Source organism: Zeugodacus cucurbitae, chromosome 6 (genome assembly GCF_028554725.1).
Source record: "Zeugodacus cucurbitae isolate PBARC_wt_2022May chromosome 6, idZeuCucr1.2, whole genome shotgun sequence".
Lineage (NCBI taxonomy): Eukaryota > Metazoa > Arthropoda > Insecta > Diptera > Tephritidae > Zeugodacus > Zeugodacus cucurbitae.
The window spans coordinates 12,333,953-12,353,456 of NC_071671.1; the positions used below are offsets into that span (position 1 = coordinate 12,333,953).

Below are 19,504 nucleotides of genomic sequence, written 5' to 3' on the forward strand. Positions count from 1 at the left end.
AAAATTGCATCCAAATAGTGCGATCCTTCATACCCAATTTTATTTCCATAGCTTTATTTATGGCTTAGTTATGGCACTTTATGTGTTTTCGGTTTTCGTGGCAGTGGTCCGATTTTGCTCATTTTCGAAAGCAACCTTCCTATGGTGCCAAGAAATAAGTGTGCAAAGTTTCATCAAGATATCTTAATTTTTACTCAAGTTACAGCTTGCACAGGCGGACGGACGGGCGGACGGACAGACATTCAGATTTGAACTCCACTCTTCACCCTGATCACTTTGTTATATATATCCCTATATCTAACTCGTTTAGTTTTGTGTGTTACAAACAACCGTTATGTGAACAAAACTATAATACTCTCTTTAGCAACATTTGTTGCGAGAGTATAAAAATACTCTTGTTTTTATCCTCTGTAACCCTAGGTGCATAGACCTAGGTTCCCTTAAATATCGTGTAGACATTACAGTTTCTCCTTGTGCTTTCAAGCTGTGGAGAGAATTCAGAATTTGAGATAAGAATAGCGGTCAATTGCAAGTAGGACAGTTTGCAGCGAGCTCGTTTTGAGTGAGTGTTGGTGTGTCATCTTTGAGGAACTTACATATTTGTAATAGAGCAGAAATATTTATTTTTGTGATGGAAGTATGTTTAGTGAGAAGATTTTGAACAGATATGAAATGAAATTTGTTCGAGTTGATTTTCTCATTAGGAACTTTTTGTTTTTGAAGTTTTCTATTGTACAATGTTTTCTGTGCAATTCTCATCACTCTTTCCTCATGGTAGTGAAAAATAATTTATATACGAGTATTTGCTGTAGATTAATTAAACAATACGGAAAGTGATAGTACTAATTATTTATATAGTTCCCGTCGATAGAGCATAATCATCGGCATCATAATATTCAGGTGTCTCCTGATATGGTGACATAGAGGCCATGTATACAATAATATGCCATCCAATACTCAAACATCGACTCATCACATAACTCAAGAACTAAAAATAATTCACGTTTAACATACCTGAAAGATTATATGGACCCTCAAATAAGAACAATTTCGACAGTTTTTCAGAAGCGACATCATTAAGTCTTTAAGGCTGTTATTAAATGTTTCTCGGACCACGGTTAGAGATTAAGGCACGTTACCGTTTGTTCTAAAAAGAAAGAGAAAATATGTTCTTATATATCTACATGTCTTATATAGCCTATGTGCTATAATACAAATATTTTCTCGGATTTTGTTTTACGAATTAAGGGTGCGTGCAGAGTGGCCGCTTGTTGCCGAGCCGAGCCGACTGACGCTTATTGCAAGAACTTGTTCATGCGAGAAACAAGTTTGAGTGTGCATAGTGGATGCGAGAATCAGCGCTGATATTTTATCTATTATTTGTGTTTTATGTATGTTTGTATGCATTTGGGTTTGTTGTTCATTCGTGTTTGTGAAATTGAAGTGAAAAGATATGGATTCGTCAGATGATGAGTATTTAGCTTCGGCTACTGTTTTAAAGTATTTTATCAACAAAAAATCATTTGGAAAACATCCAATAAATGATAAACGAAGTGAATTTGGAGAATTTCATCACTTATATAGTGATTTAAGAAAATATCCTGCCAAGTTTAAAGAATATACTCGAATGAGTATTGAAACTTTCGACTATATTCTCGAAAAGATTGGTGATAAATTAAAAAAGAAGTGGAGTAATTTTATTAAAGTACCAATATGTCCATGTGAACGCTTGATAGTAACTCTCAGGTAAGAAATTTTTTATGTTTTATATATTTGTATTTATTGTATTAAATTCATTTTATATCGTATTAAATTCATGAATACATTTTTTTATAAATAAAAAGAAAAATTAAAAAAAAAAATTAAAAATAAATAATATAAATTAATTAAGAGGAATTTAAAGATGAATAAATTACAGTTTCCATTGTATTTTGGTCTGGAACCAATGATGATGAAGTTGATGGTATATTTGTACCTTCAACTGTGGTAAATGAGATCGGTTGAAAACAAGGAGTTGTGCTAAGGTCTAAAGAATTTATCTGGTAGCTTTCAGAAGAAACGCTGGTTGGTGAAGACAAAGGCGCGTATCTCGAAGTTTCATTGGACAGTGTGGGCATATTTTTAACTTTTGCATACACGTATTTATAAAGTACATTTTGCATTTCCATTCGACACAGAAATTTATTCTCTGGGTCCAACTTCCGAATATGCAGCAAAAGAGTTACGAAAAATGCTTCATCTTCATCCAATACAGTCTTTTTTTCCATTTTTTTTATTTTCCAGCAGTGCCAATTTTCTTTTTTCAATTTCCAACAATTGGGCAGTGCTGTTAGAGGTATTTTTTTTTTCGATGGAACTTCACAGCTGAACTCGTCATTGTCGCACAGATCTCTTGTTTCTTCGACTTGTGAAGTGTTGAGAATATCTTCAATTTCTTCTTCATATACAACCTCTTCTTGGGTAGCTTTTACACTTGACGCTTTTAAATTACCACTTAAATATCTGAATTTCATTTGGTCCTTTAAAAACAGTAGAGAATTGAAATAAGGCCAACTCGAAGTAATTTGTGATGCGGCATCCCCCGATTTTGGAGTTGGAATTTTGCGTACTTCACATCGCAATTGATCGCGTAAATACTTCCATTTTTTTTTTAAGTCTTCCTCTGCAAGATCAAATAAAACCATATAATAAAAATATGATAAAAATTATATGCATACATGAATTTAAACAATAATATACAAAAATTTATACAAATAATATAATATAAATTTAAATAACAATTTTTGTTTTAACTTTCTTATTTAGATTTCTGGCAACTGGAGCATCATTTGCCTCACTAGCTTTTTCGTTTCGGCTAGGCAAATCAACAGTCGGAGCTATTGTTAAGGAGACAACACAAGTTCTATGGGATAATATGTTTACTATACATATGCCGCAGCCAAACGAACAATGTTTTCAAGAAATTGCAGAGCAATACTGGAAGCTATGGAACTTCCCAAATTGTATTGGTGCTATCGACGGGAAGCACATACGAATCAAGTGTCCAGGAAATACTGGCTCCATGTATTATAATTATAAACACATTTTTTCTATTGTATTGCAAGGTATTGCCGATGCCAACTGCAAATTTATTGCGGTTGAAGTTGGTGGATACGGAAAGCAAAGTGATGGTGGCACTTTTAGCTCTTCCAAAATCTTTAATCTTTTAAAAAGTGGAGAACTACCTGTACCAGGAAATACATGTCTGCCAAACAGTGAAGAAATTGTGCCATATGTATTTCTTGGGGATGAGGCTTATCCCCTTTTAGAATGTTTGTTAAGGCCGTATAGCCGAAAGGAGATAACGGAAGACCATGAATATTTTAATGCCCGGCTTTCAAGAGCTAGAAAGTGCATTGAATGCGCCTTTGGGTTATTAAGTGCAAGGTTCAGAATATTATGGAAACCCATTGAAACGGATCCTTTGTTCGCTGAACTCCTTGTAAAATGTATATGCCTTCTACACAACATAATTATTGATTTAGAGGGATTAGATGAAAATTTAAAAGAAGAAGTGCAAAAAGAAAATTTGGAAAAAATCATAAAAGAATTCAATAAAACAAGTGTCAAAAATGGTAGATTAATAAGAGATAAATTTTGTAATTTCGTATGCATGAATAAAATATAACAAATTTCAATGTAACTTACTTGGTATTTTCATTTCTGAAGCAACGGACATCCATAGCTTTTCCACTAAAACACGGTTATGATAACATTTATTTTTCTGATCCCACAAAGCCGGCCGAGAAAAAACTTCACTTATTAATTGTTCTACATTCATTTTAAATAAACCAAAACACACGACTGTAGTCAAGAAAAGTTCAACAAGAATGCCATTAAATGATGAATGACAGCATATGATTTTCATTTTAATTTTACTTTTTCCAAAGAATTTTATGTCCAAAACTAGCTTTTCGCAGAATAACCAATGTTTTCGGCGCTGAAATACGCTTTGGAACTGTTTTCTCGCATTCAATCAGCTTTGCGCTCTGACCAGCTCGGCGCCCACTATGACCTGTTCGCGCTTATTTGTACTAATTTGTATAGTACCAGTTTTCTCGCATTGGTTCTCGCAATAAGCGTCAGTCGGCTCGGCTCGGCAACAAGCGGCCACTCTGCACGCACCCTAAGGAATGTATTTCGAACCTCACTGTTTCAAGGATGCATAGATATAATTGCCAAAAAATTTGACAGTCTCTCAGTTAGACATCTCTCACTGCGTCACTGTTTTTGTCGTTGCAAAAGTAATTAAATTTTTCTAATTTTTCTTTCTAGTTCCCCATCTCAGAGCATTACTCAATATATTAATGTTCCAATAATCTTATTCATAATAAGGCACTGAGTAATTAAGATAGCTTCACTGCTAAGTTAATTGTGACGCTATTCTACAGTGTATAATTAAATAACATGTTTAGGCAAATTAACACAATTAACTGTGCGCGCAGCAGCACCGCGACACCCACGGCGTATGAGTAATCACAATTATATTTGCTTTTGTATAAGTGAATTCCCCAGCGTTTTGCAGACGTAATTGCAAACAAATTAATCACCAAATTTACGCCCATCTTAAGGTTATAATTACTCATTACTTTCGCAGTCGAAACTATTCAATGAGCGTAGGGGTTTGATGGCCCTCACAACACGGTATTACACCTGCTGGTGTTTAGCTGTGTACATGTGTCAACTGCATTAGTGAAATGCGAGTAATTAAAGTCAAAAAGCTACACTTTCCAAAGCTCATACAAACATAGCTATATGCAATCGTGTGTGAAATTTATTTTTGTCAGGTAAACAAGCCGAATACATATGAGATTTCAACACCCCCTACGTGCCGAGAATTATGCAAATTTACACATAGGCAATCAAGCGGTGAATATATATTTGAGTGACACTAAGCAAATATGAGACTGTGAGTGTGTCTACCGCCGTTTTCATGAAGCAGCGAGTTGAAAACAAAATTTGGAAGTGTTGCTTTTGCGTGATTATTTTATTTTATATTTTGCAATAATATATACAAATATTTAAAAGTTGCAGAAGTAGAATAAGGAAATTCATTTTCCAATCAAATGATAAAAAATAAAAAGTTCCCAATACAATTCATATAAATATAATAATTTGTCATTAAGGGGTTAATGGTAATCAGGATTTTTAAAAAATCGATTTTTTGTTTTTGGTTTTTTGGTTTTTTCTCTAAGTGTAATACCTCAGAAATATTCTCTGAAAATTTGAAGTTGATCCGATAATTACTTTTCGAGTTATTCGACAAATAGCAAAGAGCGCTTGGGTACTCCAAAACGCTCGAGACAAACATTAAATGTGTTTTTCTCAAAAATATGTTTTTTGAACCTGGGTCTGATCGAAGCTTTTTTGTTTTTCAAAAATTTTGATTTTTTTCCGAAAATCTAGACAAAAAATTTGTGGCCTTCTTTTGTTAATTTTTGAAAAAAGCCTCATCAGGCTAAGGATTATCTATTTATTTAACTAATTTTTCTGATCAAATTAATTTTAGATGAATTTCTAAAGATAGTCACCGTAAGGACCTTTTCTGGAACTGGGTCAACAAAAAACAGCTACACCTTTGGAATTTTTTTTTTTTTCAAATTTTCGTGACTTCAAGTCAAAATATTGTGTAATAATATCATATTTTTATTTTCGTATAATAACCTGTTTTTTTTTTTTTACTGAAAATTCTCATTGTGTTCATTTCATGTGTCTGACTACCCCTTACCTCTTAATAAATCATATATAAATCAATTACACAATCAACTGTGAGTGCAACTTCGGGACGTCCACGGCGTATAAGTAACTACTATATTATTTGATTTTGTATGCTAGAGTTCATGAGTTAGTTCATATACTATAACTATATTATCACCAATTTTACTCTTTCTATACATCACTTCACACTTTTTAATATTATTAATCTAAAAATATTTGTTGCTTAATACACATTTCCTGATAAGCATACCCTTCCAGCCAAATAACAAATTATTTTGAATGCCCTCTCTTTACTTTCAGGCTCTACTCCGCGGTGCGCTATCACAACAAAGTGCCGTTATATTGGTCTGCATGGCAGTCGATCGGTATATGTGTGCATTACATCCGCGAAAATACTATCAGCACTCCAGTAAAAAGGTAAATAATTATAATTTAAATTGTGAATTACTGAAATCAAATGCTGTGAAGGGTATCTCAGACATACTTTTGAAGTAAAAATCGATATCTTCAAATGATTTTCCTAAAAAGGCAACATCGAGAGAACGAAATATTGAGTTTCAACCGATAGTTTGACTGAGTTTACAGTTCATCTTATAAGTTATTACTCTCTGTGGTAGTTCTTCTGATTATTCCGACTGAATCTAGAAACCTGTCGAAATCCTCGAACAAGATAATGAAACCACTGCTATTCCACCGATATTTTATTGCACCAATATTTTAAAAAAATCTGAGCAACTGTGGCCAGATTTAGTTTTATGATATTCCTGAAGAAATTATCCTTTGAACTACGAGATGGAGAGTTAATGCCTCCCATCACTTTTTTATGGCAAATAGTCTTTGGAGGAATTTCATATTGCTTTAAGCTGTGAATTTGGTTCCATAAATAGTGTATAGAACATATATGAGCCAAGATCACTCCCGAAAATAATCTTTAGTTATTGATCTGACTAATCGGATTTTATACTTTGTTCGATCTCTTGATACTTTTGCACTCATTTAGACCACTGAATTAGTCTAGTACTCTTTTTAAGACTTTTGTCATGTGGTTCCTCCATATTCAGCATTTATCCTATTTGATTTAACCACCTAAATTGAAAACAAAAATTATGACGTATAAATCTGAGAATCTAAAAATTTAAATCATATCTCAAAATAATAAACTTATTGGAGCAGCATCATAATGTTCCTAATAAAGTGACTATTTATCATTTTTTCTGAATATTTGTAATTTTTTTTTTGATAAACTTAATAATTCCATAACATTATGCTATGCATAATCGCCAAGTCTGCCGACGCACACCAATCGAACATAAATTATTGCCTGAAATCACTTAAATAAAGTCTACTTTAAGGCGCCTTATCAGCCATGTAGCCAGCTGGTATGCCTCAACTATATAATACGAGTAATAAACAATGTGAAAAGTACTTAAAAAGCTGTGTAAGAGGCTGCGTGTAGTACTTCAACAACAAGCCGTAGCTCAATAGCCATAAAGAGATAATGATAGGGAAAAGTAGAAGGCAAAAATCGGAAAAATAAATTATTGAGCGCAAACTGTGCGGAAGATAAACTGAAGAGCCAAAACGAAAACAGAAACAAAAAAATATTCTTAAGTGAGTATCAGCAGTTTCAGAAGCTGGCTGAAGTGTCTAGCGTTAAAATTTCCCGCTATTTAATATTTTAATTGCATAATAACCGCAGTCAAGTGTACGCAGGCGGCGCATACTCAAATACAATACAGCCAGCTAGTGAAGCGATGTACTAGAAAAGATAAAATGCGCGCTAAAAGATGACGGATTGGCAGGCAGAGAAATTGCACATAAAATAAATCCCACTAAATGAAGATAAAGCACGCAAGAAATTGTTGTTCGCGGTGAGCGAAGCAGATACCAGTAAACAGATATGCGCAACGAGCGAGCTGCTAGTGTAGCAAATGATATATGTGCCAGCAAATCGGAAGAGGAGAAAAAGCTGGTGGAAAGTGAAAAAAATATGTGGGCCAAACAATGCGCAGTAAAGACAATAGCAATGGGTAAATAAGCCATAGCATACCAGCAGGCGCACACACTTAACGAGATAAACACCAAAAGTGGGGCTGGAGAAAGTTTTTTAAACTGTAAAGAAATTAAGCGCTAAAAAAGCGATAAAACAAAAACAAATAAGAAAATAAGAAAAATGAAAAATTTGCTACTATGACCAACTCAACATGATTGATGCGTTCGCAGATAGACAGGGAGCGAAATAAGTAAAACAAAAGAAAATAATAGGGAATAATAGAATGGGGGCATTTCAAATATCGTTATTATACATCAAATGCGTTCTACTATTTATGCCGCTAAATTATGTAAACATGTATGGTATGTCATAAGTGTTTGGGAGGTAATCGTCAATGTCAAATGCTATGCCGTGCAATGGCTTTCCAGTAACAATAACAAAGCTGTTGACCTAATTTTACAGTTAAATACTTGCACCACTTGAATGGATAAAATTTTGTAAATGAAAAGGTTACATAACATATTGAAACAGTGTTAACAATTAACAATAAATGCTAGATTAAAAATTATAAAAAAGAACTGCTAGAACTAGAAAGCAAAAACCCCAATTTCAACAATTTTAAAAAAGTATTTAATTAAAGATAAATATTTTCAGAAAATTAAATACCGCATAACTGATTATAGACCTTATTTCAACTTAAAATTATATTATCTTTATTGTACAATCTTTATCTTTATTGTACAAAAATATTATTGATTCGAGGTCAGCAAGAAAGTTTATACTCAGTTGACAAAGACCTAACGAAGTGGACGGAAATCTCTATTTTGGGGTTGAATTCATACATTTAAAGGTTAAGTCAACACATTTAAATTCACTAAATTTTTTCACTTCTAAATCAATTGATTTACTCATGAAAGTAAGAATACAGACATCATCCTAATATTACAACCGAGATTATCAAAAAGCCGACGGTTAAATATTCTAAAATATTTCTTCACTTCAAAAAAGTTCAGAACCGCAAAGAAAACCTCAAATCACAAGATAGCAAATTCTCTATAGAGATGTAATGACTAGATCTTCAATGAATCGAATCACTTCCTAGTAATCCTTAATATAAAACCCGTATCTGCATGCTTCAACACCGGTCCCTGGACCACAATAAACAGTTCATAAAAAATCTAAACAAATCATACTATATTACTCCAAAGTTATAGTTCAGAAGTAATAGAATTCGGGTGTGGATACCGTGTAGACCTAAATGGAGAAGAGGTTAAGAAAGAGAGGACGGTACTACCTCAATCTAATGGACGGTATTGGAGTATACTCCAAAAACCTCGGCATCTCTCTCTCTATCCGTCTACCCAACTCAGCCAACTACAGGAAGGCTTTGAGCTCACTTGCAGAAAAACTCCACCTGTTCCTAATCTTGGGGGATGGGGTCATATGTAGAAGTTCACGCAAGTGAGGAAAGTTTCTGATTACCATTCACTTGGGAGTGGCCAGGAACGATTCTTTTGCATATGACTCAAGCAGCTCACGACTTCCGGTTTTAGACCAAGTATCCCCTGGGTAGCTAACAGACATCCGTTTGGAGGCGAGCTAAAGTGAGAAGGCGAAGCCCGCTTGTGCGGTTGTGCGTAGGGCTTGGGACCCACCACATAAAAACGAATAACCAGTGAATAAGAAACACAGGCCTCGGATGAGAAACCCCCCTTTTGATGACGACCACGGCAAACGTATAAAGGACTATGATTTGAGGGCATGCACCTGGAATGTCCGGACTCTTAATTGGGAAGGTGCCTCTGCCCAGCTGGTTGATGTCCTCATACAACTAAAGGCTGACATCACCGCCGTCCAAGAAGTGCGATGGACGGGACAAGGACGGAAGAAGGTGGGTCCTTGTGACATCTACTACAGCGGCCATATAAAGGAGCGCAAATTCGGTGTTGGATTTGTGGTGGGAGAGAGACTACGTCGCCGAGTCCTGGCATTCACCCCGGTGGATGAACGTCTTGCCACAATCCGCATCAAAGCGAGGTTCTTCAACATATCGCTGATTTGCGCCCACGCCCCAACGGAAGAGAAGGACGATGCGACCAAAGATGCTTTCTATGAGCGCCTAGAACGCATCTATGAGCGCTGCCCCCGCCACGATGTCAAAATCGTGCTTGGCGATTTTAACGCCAGGGTGGGTAAAGAAGGTGTCTTTGGCACAACAGTCGGAAAATTCAGCCTCCATGACGAAACATCGCCAAACGGCCTGAGGCTGATCGACTTCGCTGGGGCCCGAAATATGGTTGTCTGTAGTACCAGATTCCAGCATAAAAAAATTCATCAAGCAACGTGGATGTCCCCTGATCGAAACACGCGCAATCAAATCGATCACGTTGTGATAGACGGAAGACATGTCTCCAGTGTTTTAGACGTGCCTACGCTCAGAGGACCAAACATTGACTCGGACCATTATCTAGTAGCAGCAAAGATACGCACTCGCCTCTGTGCAGCAAAGAACGCCCGTCAACAAACACAAGGAAGGTTCGACGTCGAAAAGCTGCAATCACAACCGACAGCCGAACGATTTTCTACTCGACTTGCACTCCTGCTCTCGGAGAGCACTCATCAGCATCTCGATATAAGGGAGCTGTGGAACGGCATCTCAAACTCATTGCATACCGCTGCAGCCGAAACAATTGGTCTCCGGCAACGCCAAAAAACCAGTTGGTACGATGAGAATTGTCGTTCCGCAGTGGAGAGAAAACAGACTGCCTACCTCGCAACGTTGCGATCGACCACAACACGTTCGGGGTGGGATAGATATCGAGAACTGAAGAGGGAAGCGAGACGCATTTGCAGACGTAAAAAGAAAGAGGCCGAAATGCGTGAGTATGAAAAGCTTGAAAAGCTGGCCGACATGGGTAATGCTCGAAAATTTTATGAAAAGATGAGGCGATTAACAGAAGGTTTCAAGACCGGAGCATTATCATGTAGGGACCGAGAAGGTAATCTGGTAACGGATGTCCAGAGCACACTGGGATTATGGAGGGAACACTTCTCCGACCTGCTCAAGGGCAGTGAAAGTACAACACCAGGAGATGGCGAACCCGATTCCCCAATCGATGACGATGGAATAGATGTTCCATTACCCGACCATGAAGAAATTCGAATAGCAATTACCCGCTTGAAGAACAACAAAGCGGCGGGGGCCGATGGATTACCGGCCGAGCTATTCAAATACGGCGGCGAAGAACTGATAAGGTGCATGCATCAGCTTCTTTGTAGAATATGGTCGGAAGAAAGCATGCCTGACGATTGGAATCTTAGTGTGCTCTGCCCAATCCATAAGAAGGGAGACCCCACAATCTGCGCCAACTACCGTGGTATAAGTCTCCTCAATATCGCATATAAGGTTTTGTCGAGCGTATTGTGTGAAAGACTAAAGCCCACCGTCAACGAACTGATTGGACCTTATCAGTGTGGCTTTAGACCTGGAAAATCTACAATGGACCAGATATTCACCATGCGCCAAATCTTGGAAAAGACCCGAGAGAGAAGAATCGATACCCACCATCTTTTTATCGATTTTAAAGCTGCCTTCGATAGCACGAAAAGGAGCTGCCTTTATGCCGCGATGTCTGAATTTGGTATCCCTGCAAAACTAATACGGCTATGTAAGCTGACGTTGAGCAACACCAAAAGCTCCGTCAGGATCGGGAAGGACCTCTCCGAGCCGTTCGATACCAAACGAGGCTTCAGACAGGGTGACTCACTATCGTGCGACTTCTTCAATCTATTGCTGGAAAAAATAATACGAGCTGCAGAACTAAATAGAGAGGGTACAATCTTCTACAAGAGTGTACAGCTCCTGGCGTATGCCGATGATATTGATATCATCGGAAGCAACAACCGCGCCGTTTGTTCTGCGTTTTCCAGACTAGATAAAGAAGCGAAGCGTATGGGTCTGGTGGTGAATGAGGACAAGACGAAATATCTCCTGTCATCAAACAAACAGTCAGCGCACTCGCGTCTTGGCTCCCACGTCACTGTTGACAGTCATAACTTTGAAGTTGTAGATAATTTCGTTTATCTAGGAACCAGCATTAACAACACCAACAATGTCAGCCTTGAAATCCAACGCAGAATCACTCTTGCCAACAGGTGCTACTTTGGACTGAGTAGGCAATTGAAAAGTAAAGTCCTCTCTCGACGAACCAAAATCAAACTCTATAAGTCGCTCATTATTCCCGTCCTGATGTATGGCGCTGAAGCGTGGACGATGACAACATCCGATGAGACGACTCTTGGGGTTTTCGAGAGAAAGGTTTTGCGCAAGATTTATGGTCCTCTAAACATTGGCAACGGCGAATACCGCAGACGATGGAACGATGAGCTGTACGATTTATACGACGACATTGACATAGTTCAGCGAATAAAAAGACAGCGGCTACGCTGGCTAGGTCATGTTGTACGGATGGAAGAAAACACTCCAGCTCTGAAAGTATTCGATGCAGTACCCGCTGGAGGAAGCCGCGGAAGAGGACGACCTCCACTCCGGTGGAAAGACCAAGTGCAAAGTGACCTGGCTTCACTTGGTGTTTCCAGTTGGCGCCAAAAAGCAAAAAGGAGGAATGAGTGGCGCGCTCTGGTGGATTCGGCTATAATCGCTTAAAGCGGTTCCTACGCCAAATATATATATATATATATATGTTCCTAATCTCGGTTCCCGGCCACAGGAACATTTTCGGAAACAAAAAAGCGGACTCAGTCCTCTCTAGAAGAATCCGAGACAGAGTAAATACCATGCCCATCATGAACTATCAGGTGGGAGCTTTTCACATTTTGAACAAATTCTGCATGGAAATCTATATGTATGTGATTGGCGTTGGACTCGTTTAGCCAGTTATAGCCGAATCGATGATAGCGCGCCACTCCTCTCTTTCTCTCGCAGTTCGGCGCCAGTTGGAGATCCCAAGTGTAACCAGGTCGCTCTCGACCTGGTCCCTCCAACGGGGTGGAGGCTTTCCCCTTGCTCGGCCTCCTCCGGCGGATACTGCATCGAACACTTTCAAAGCCGGAGTGCTTTCGTCCATTCGGACAACATGACCTAGCCAGCGTAGCCGCTGTCTTTTTATTCGCTGAACTATGTCAATGTTGTCGTATAACTTCTACAGCTCATCGTTCCATCGTCTGCAGTATTCGTCGTTGCCAATGTTCTGAGGACCATAAATCTTGCTCAAAACTCATCGGATGTTGCCATTGTCCACGCTTCTGCACCATAAAGCAGGACGGGAATGATAAGCGCCATATAGAGTTTGATTTTGGTTCGTCGATCCTGCGTTGGATTTCCAGGCTGACATTGCTGGTGTTTCTGATGCTGGTTCCCAGGTATACGAAATTATCTACGACTTCGAAGCTATGACTGTCAACAGTGACATGGGAGCCAAGACGCGAATGCCCTGAATCACAAACCAGACATAGGAAATTTTGAATCCATCAGATACCAAATCTTGAATAGTTGTCCATTAAAAGTAAGTAGTTTTATTGATAGCAACAAATGGTGCGAACTTAGAGATGAAACGTGGAACGTGTCACAAAATTGTGAGTCCAAATCTTCGTTGGAAATAAAGCAAGTTCAATTGGTATAGTACATATATAAAATAGTGCAACAGTATACGAGTTTTGAAGTAAAGAAAATGTATACAAATGGAACGAATCAGCATTTCCTAGGATTTTCTAATTTAAAATTGCATGCATTTGTGGGAAAGAACATATGTGGCAACCAAGAACTATGCTAAATACACCAAAGCCTGAACGAAATCTTCTGGTGCTGGTTGGAGCTTAGCTTCAGCTGCGACCTTTGGCAGCTCTTCAGAGAACAATATATTTAAGACATATGTATGTATGTACAAATATAAATAACGCCACATATCTTCCCATACGCATTTTGCAGTCATTGGCATTCCGGTTTGTAGTCATAATTTATAGCCAACGCGATACACCTACTTGCAATTGCTTATAACGGCGTGAGGCTGAAAATTTTCCAAACGGAAATGCACTGAAAACATGCAAAATATGGATATGTGTTTATGTGTGTGTGTGGGAGGAGGCGTACTTGTGCTCAAATGACTGATAAATAAATATATACATTTCTTATAGGCATATGTGTATGTATGCAATACTAGCAGTACTTACACACACATGAACAGTTATGTATGTAGGAGTATTTACTCGTAAATAACATCTTCAGTTGTTTACACTCCGCTTCAATTTTGATTTACTTGGCCTATTTTTATTTTATTTGATATTTTTATTGCTTTCTTGCTGGCTGCCTTTCCTCAATATCGCCTTTTACCGACAATCGCTTGCAATATTTTTGGTTTTCTTCGTTATTATTTTCATTTCGTAGCCAGTTTGCTTTATGCTTTGTTGATATAATAAACATTTAAATAAATTATTGCAATTTATGCTAGAATGGATAAGTGAAACAAGTTGAATTTAAAAATATTCAGTAAGTGCGAAATTTATTCATTATAAATTAAAGTGGTTAACATTAAAAGAATCAATGCAAAAAAAGTTTACTGTAGCTTCGACATATTATTTTTATCCCAAACGAATTTAACAACTCTATACAGTACTAAGTCCAAATATAATATCAATATTTTTATACTCTCGCAACAAAAGTTGCTTAAGAGAATATCATAGTTTTATTTACATAACGGTAATAGAGTTATATATATCATAATTATCAGGATGACGAGACGAAACCGCCCCCAAATCGGTTATTTGTATATATCTCGCAAACCAGTGAAGCTATATACACCAAACTTTCTGCAGTCGGTTCTCTTACGTAACCCATCACACACCATGAAAATAGTTGAAATCGGATAATAACCACGCCCACCTCCCATACAAAGGTTAGGTTGAAAAATACTAAAAGTGGGTTAACTCACTAGCGAAAAACGTGAGAAACATTAAATTTTACAGAAGAAATATCAGAAGGAGTGCAGCACTCAGATTTTTTTTTCAAAATGGAAAATGGGCGTGGCATCGCCCACTTATGGGTCAAAAACCATATCTCAGGAACTACTCAACCGATTCGAATGGAATTCGGTATATAATATTTTCTTGACACCCTGATAACACGCATAAAAAATGGGTGAAATCGGTTCACAACCACGACTACTCAATTTTGAATTCCATCTGATTCCTTCACTTTATAACGTATACATAAGGAACCAATGAAGATAACGGAATAAAACTTTACACAAATAGTGCATATCATCTCTGGTTTCACTTGTGAAACGGACTATAACTTTTCAAGGCCCCAGATATCGAACATGTTGAACTCAGCGCATAACGGTGAATTTTAACCGAAAATATGGGTAAATCTCGCAAATAATTTAATGTAATTCAGAGGAAATTGTTTTCTTCTAATAGTGTGTCTCTGTTCCAAAAATTATTAAAATCGGGTCATACCATCTCCTAGCTCCCGTATAGCTAATTATAGCTTTTTCAAAAATACGGTGGGTTTTATTCTGCATTTATGTATTGGTTAATATGTGAGATATCTTAGCCAAATTAATTGAGCGTATAGTCTTGGATATAGTGTACTTTGCTGATGAAAATGAATGAAATCGGTTCAGGAATTACCTCAGCCCTCATATCTATATATGACGATGTTCGTTATTCCATTAAACTGTATGCCGAATTTATGTGTAAATTTGTGTGGTATCTTAATAATATTTCTTCAATAAATTGCGAGAGTATAAAATGTTCGGCTGCACCCGAACTTAGCCTTTCCTTACTTGTTTTCACTTGTCTTTTCATAAAATATTCCCTGTTCTTTCTTTCTGAATATAAGCACATCACTGGGGACTACGTACAGGTTAGTCGTTAAAAGAATACGTTTGATATGAAGGACAACCGTCTCTGTTCTCTCCTCACAAAATTTGGGTTCTTAAGCAACACAAAATGGTATAATTGCTTACCATTCTATGCTTGTTGGTTTATACTAGTTTAACAGACTTATACCAGTTGTTTGTTCGATTTACCACTCACTAAAGTCGAACACAAACGCGCATAATTTTATTCTTGGAAGATGCCAGTTTTATTTGAAGTGTACTTTTTGAGTGGTGTTTTCATGAACATTAGAAGTACAATCCCTTGGTCTGGTTGGAGTAAAAATTTACTTCAAATGAGTTCTATTTCTTCTTCTTCTTCTTAACTGGCGTAGAAACCGCTTACGCGGTTATAGCCGAGTCCACAACAGTGCGCCACGCATCTCTCCTTTTGGCGGTTTGGCGCCAATTGGTAATACCAAGTGAAGACAGGTCCTTCTCCACCTGGTCCTTCCACCGGAGTGGAGGTCTCCCTCTTCCTCGGCTTCCACCAGCGGGTACTGCATCGAAAACTTTCAGAGCTGGGGCACTTTCATCCATTCGAACAACATGACCCAGCCAGCGTAGCCGCTGTCTTTTTATTCGCTGGACTATGTCTATGTCGTCGAACAACACATACAGCTCATCATTCCATCTTCTGCGGTATTCGCCGTTGCCAATGTTTAAGGGACCGTAAATCTTCCGCAAAACCTTTCTCTCGAAAACTCCTAGTGCCGTCTCATCGGATGTTGACACCGTCCACGCTTCTGCACCATAAAGTAGGACGGGAATGATGAGGGACTTGTAGAGTTTAGTTTTTGTTCGTCGAGAGAGGACTTTACTTTTCAATTGCCTACTCAGTCCATAGTAGCACCTGTTGGCAAGAGTGATTCTGCGTTGGATTTCAAGGCTGACATTATTATCGGTGTTAATGTTGGTTCCTAGGTATACGAAATTATCTACAACTTCAAAGTTATGACTGTCAACAGTGACGTGGGAGCCAAGACGCGAATGCGCTGACTGTTTGTTTGATGACAGGAGATATTTCGTCTTGTCCTCGTTCACCACCAGACCCATTCGCTTCGCTTCCTTATCCAGGCGGGAAAAAGCAGAACTAACGGCGCGGGTGTTGTTTCCGATGATATCAATATCATCGGCGTACGCCAGGAGCTGTACACTCTTGTAGAAGATTGTACCTTCTCTATTTAGCTCTGCAGCTCTTATAATTTTCTCCAGCATCAAGTTAAAGAAGTCGCACGATAGCGAGTCACCTTGTCTGAAACCTCGTTTGGTATCGAACGGCTCGGAGAGGTCCTTCCCGATCCTGACGGAGCTTTTGGTGTTGCTCAACGTCAACTTACACAGCCGTATTAGTTTTGCGGGGATACCAAATTCAGACATCGCGGCATAAAGGCAGCTCCTTTTCGTGCTGTCGAAAGCAGCTTTAAAGTCGACAAATAGATGGTGTGTGTCGATCCTTTTTTCACGGGTCTTCTCCAAGATTTGGCGCATGGTGAATATCTGGTCAGTTGTTGATTTTCCAGGTCTAAAGCCACACTGATAAGGTCCAATCAGTTTGTTGACGGTGGGCTTTAGTCTTTCACACAGTACGCTCGATAGAACCTTATAAGCGATGTTAAGGAGGCTTATCCCACGATAGTTGGCGCAGATTGTGGGGTCTCCCTTTTTGTGGATTGGGCAGAGTACACTGAGATTCCAATCGTCGGGCATGCTTTCTTCCGACCATATTTCGCAAAGAAGCTGATGCATGCACCTTATCAGCTCTTCGCCGCCGTATTTGAATAGCTCGGCCGGCAATCCATCGGCCCCCGCCGCCTTGTTGTTCTTCAAGCGGGTAATTGCTATTCTAATTTCTTCACGGTCGGGCAATGGAACATCTGTTCCATCGTCGTCGATTGGGGAATCGGGTTCGCCATCTCCTGGTGTTGTACTTTCATTGCCATTCAGCAGGCTGGAGAAGTGTTCCCTCCACAAACACAGTATACTCTGGTCATCAACCACTAGATCACCGCTGGGGGTCCTACAGGAGTGTGCTCCGGTCTTGAAACCTTCAGTTAGTCGCCGGATCTTTTCGTAAAATTTTCGAGCATTACCCCTGTCGGCCAGCTTGTCAAGCTCTTCATACTCACGCATTTCTGCCTCTTTCTTTCTTTTTCTGCAAATGCGTCTCGCTTCCCTCTTCAGCGTTCTATTTAGAACAAGTATTTTTCTGACTTAGAAGAATGAAAATTATCTAAAAAAATAAGTACTAGTTGGTGTCAGATTTCCGATCATTGAACTTATCTAGAGAACTACAGCATATCCCTGGCATACTAGGCTATGTACGTAAACATCCATGGAGTCAACTTAAAAGTTGTAGGTATCTCTCTTTCACGGATAACAATTGTGATATACAACTAAAGCAAGCAACTAGCAAAGATGTAATCGATCTGAAATCAAATCTCCAATACTTTCTTAAACGAAAATTGAAGTATCTCAATCAGAGTTTCGAAATTAAATAGGATATAAGGTCGAGTCTCGAATAAGTTGAGGAGTATTTTTCACACCTGAGATGCATAACTTGTTTTATATAACATTGAAGACAAAGATCCAATGTCGTAGACTGTTAACGAATATCTCTCTCTCTCTCTCTGCAAAAAATCGAATTTTTCAAACTGTTTCACAGACAATCATGTGACTAACAGACCAGTTATACAATGACTACTTCATGTCCGTTCCGTCAACGTATTCAACTGACACGATATTCAACGTATTCAAGCATCGCCTTTCCACAGTCCTTTTTTATACACGAGTGGCAGAAAACGGGTGAAAACTAGAGAACTACCAACTTGATTCTTATCAACTTGCGTTTACGGCATTTATGTAGCACTCTCAAGGTAATTACATAGAGTGGCAGTTGTCTGTTAAAAGTATCACAAAAACGGATGCTTTGTGCTCTTGGTGACAGGTCAACGCCACTTTTTTGTTAACATGTCCAAAGTATCCGTTTTTACTTAAGAGTTTACAGTATATGAATGCAGAGTGGCCTTGATTACATATTTACTTCCTTAATACCTTATTACTTCCTTATATAATATCTAAATATAAGTCTACTGGATCTAACAAAAATTTAATGGCATCGAAATGGAAGAGTTGGTGACTAAGGACTATGACCATTTATATACCAAAAAGAGCAATCCGTATATATTCTTTTTGCAGAAAAATTCGTGTAGCTAATATTAGAAAGACTCTATCGCCATGCCAGCAACGAGCATTACGTATGATTTATATAACTTATATTTTTAAAATATTATATAAATGTTTATGTGGCAGCACATTTGAGAAATGTTGATTGTATGAAGAAAAATAGATATTCCGTGCAATAATTTCGCCAGCATGTTTTCATATCAACGTTATTTTTGTCAACAATTGCCATGAATTTGTTGTTGTTGCCACTAACTTGCCACCATCGTCTAAAAAAAAGAAATTGTTTATGAGAAATGAGCACATGTTACGTCTGACGTCTGGAAAAATTTAATATATACATAATATATGTACATTGGTGTGTGCATAAGTGAATCTATATTTATTAAGAATAACAAAATTTTCCGCGTTCATGCCACAGCTTCGAACTTTGGCAGAGAACTCGACAATTCGAATTCAAATTTTATTGCGGAGGAGGGAGAAAAGTGTACCAAAATCACGTGGAAAGCAAGGAGATATATCATATGTAGTAAGGAGGGGTGGATGGTGTGTACAAGAATTTAATGTGAAAACAAACTTTGGTACAGTTTAGTTTCAATGGCTTTAAAATTTAATAAGTATATACAGTTATGTGAAAAATAATAAGGACAGTGCCCTAGGGTAGATGAAGTCAATG

General features: G+C 38.1%; 2 protein-coding genes across 2 annotated transcripts in view; both read left to right on the plus strand.

The window, feature by feature from the left end:
* The window catches only part of LOC105216933 (uncharacterized), a 122,435-nt gene that overhangs the window by 73,393 nt on the left and 29,538 nt on the right, over nt 1-19,504 (plus strand). Inside the window, exon 4 of the mRNA XM_011191694.3 lies at nt 6,058-6,174. Coding sequence (XP_011189996.2) covers nt 6,058-6,174 — 117 coding nt within the window. The remainder of the gene's footprint in view (nt 1-6,057; nt 6,175-19,504) is intronic.
* LOC128922607 (uncharacterized) lies at nt 1,265-3,682 on the plus strand. Its single transcript, XM_054233705.1, has 2 exons — nt 1,265-1,746; nt 2,806-3,682. Exons 1-2 carry the CDS (start codon nt 1,454-1,456, stop codon nt 3,665-3,667), a joined length of 1,155 nt encoding a protein of 384 aa, XP_054089680.1. The 5' UTR covers nt 1,265-1,453; the 3' UTR covers nt 3,668-3,682.

Coding starts and splice junctions, on each gene's coding strand:
- LOC128922607 (XM_054233705.1), top strand. CDS start 1,454: ATGGATTCGTCAGATGATGAGTATTTAGCTTCGGCTACTGTTTTAAAG. Junction 1,747..2,805: donor CGCTTGATAGTAACTCTCAG/GTAAGAAATTTT, acceptor TTTCTTATTTAG/ATTTCTGGCAACTGGAGCAT.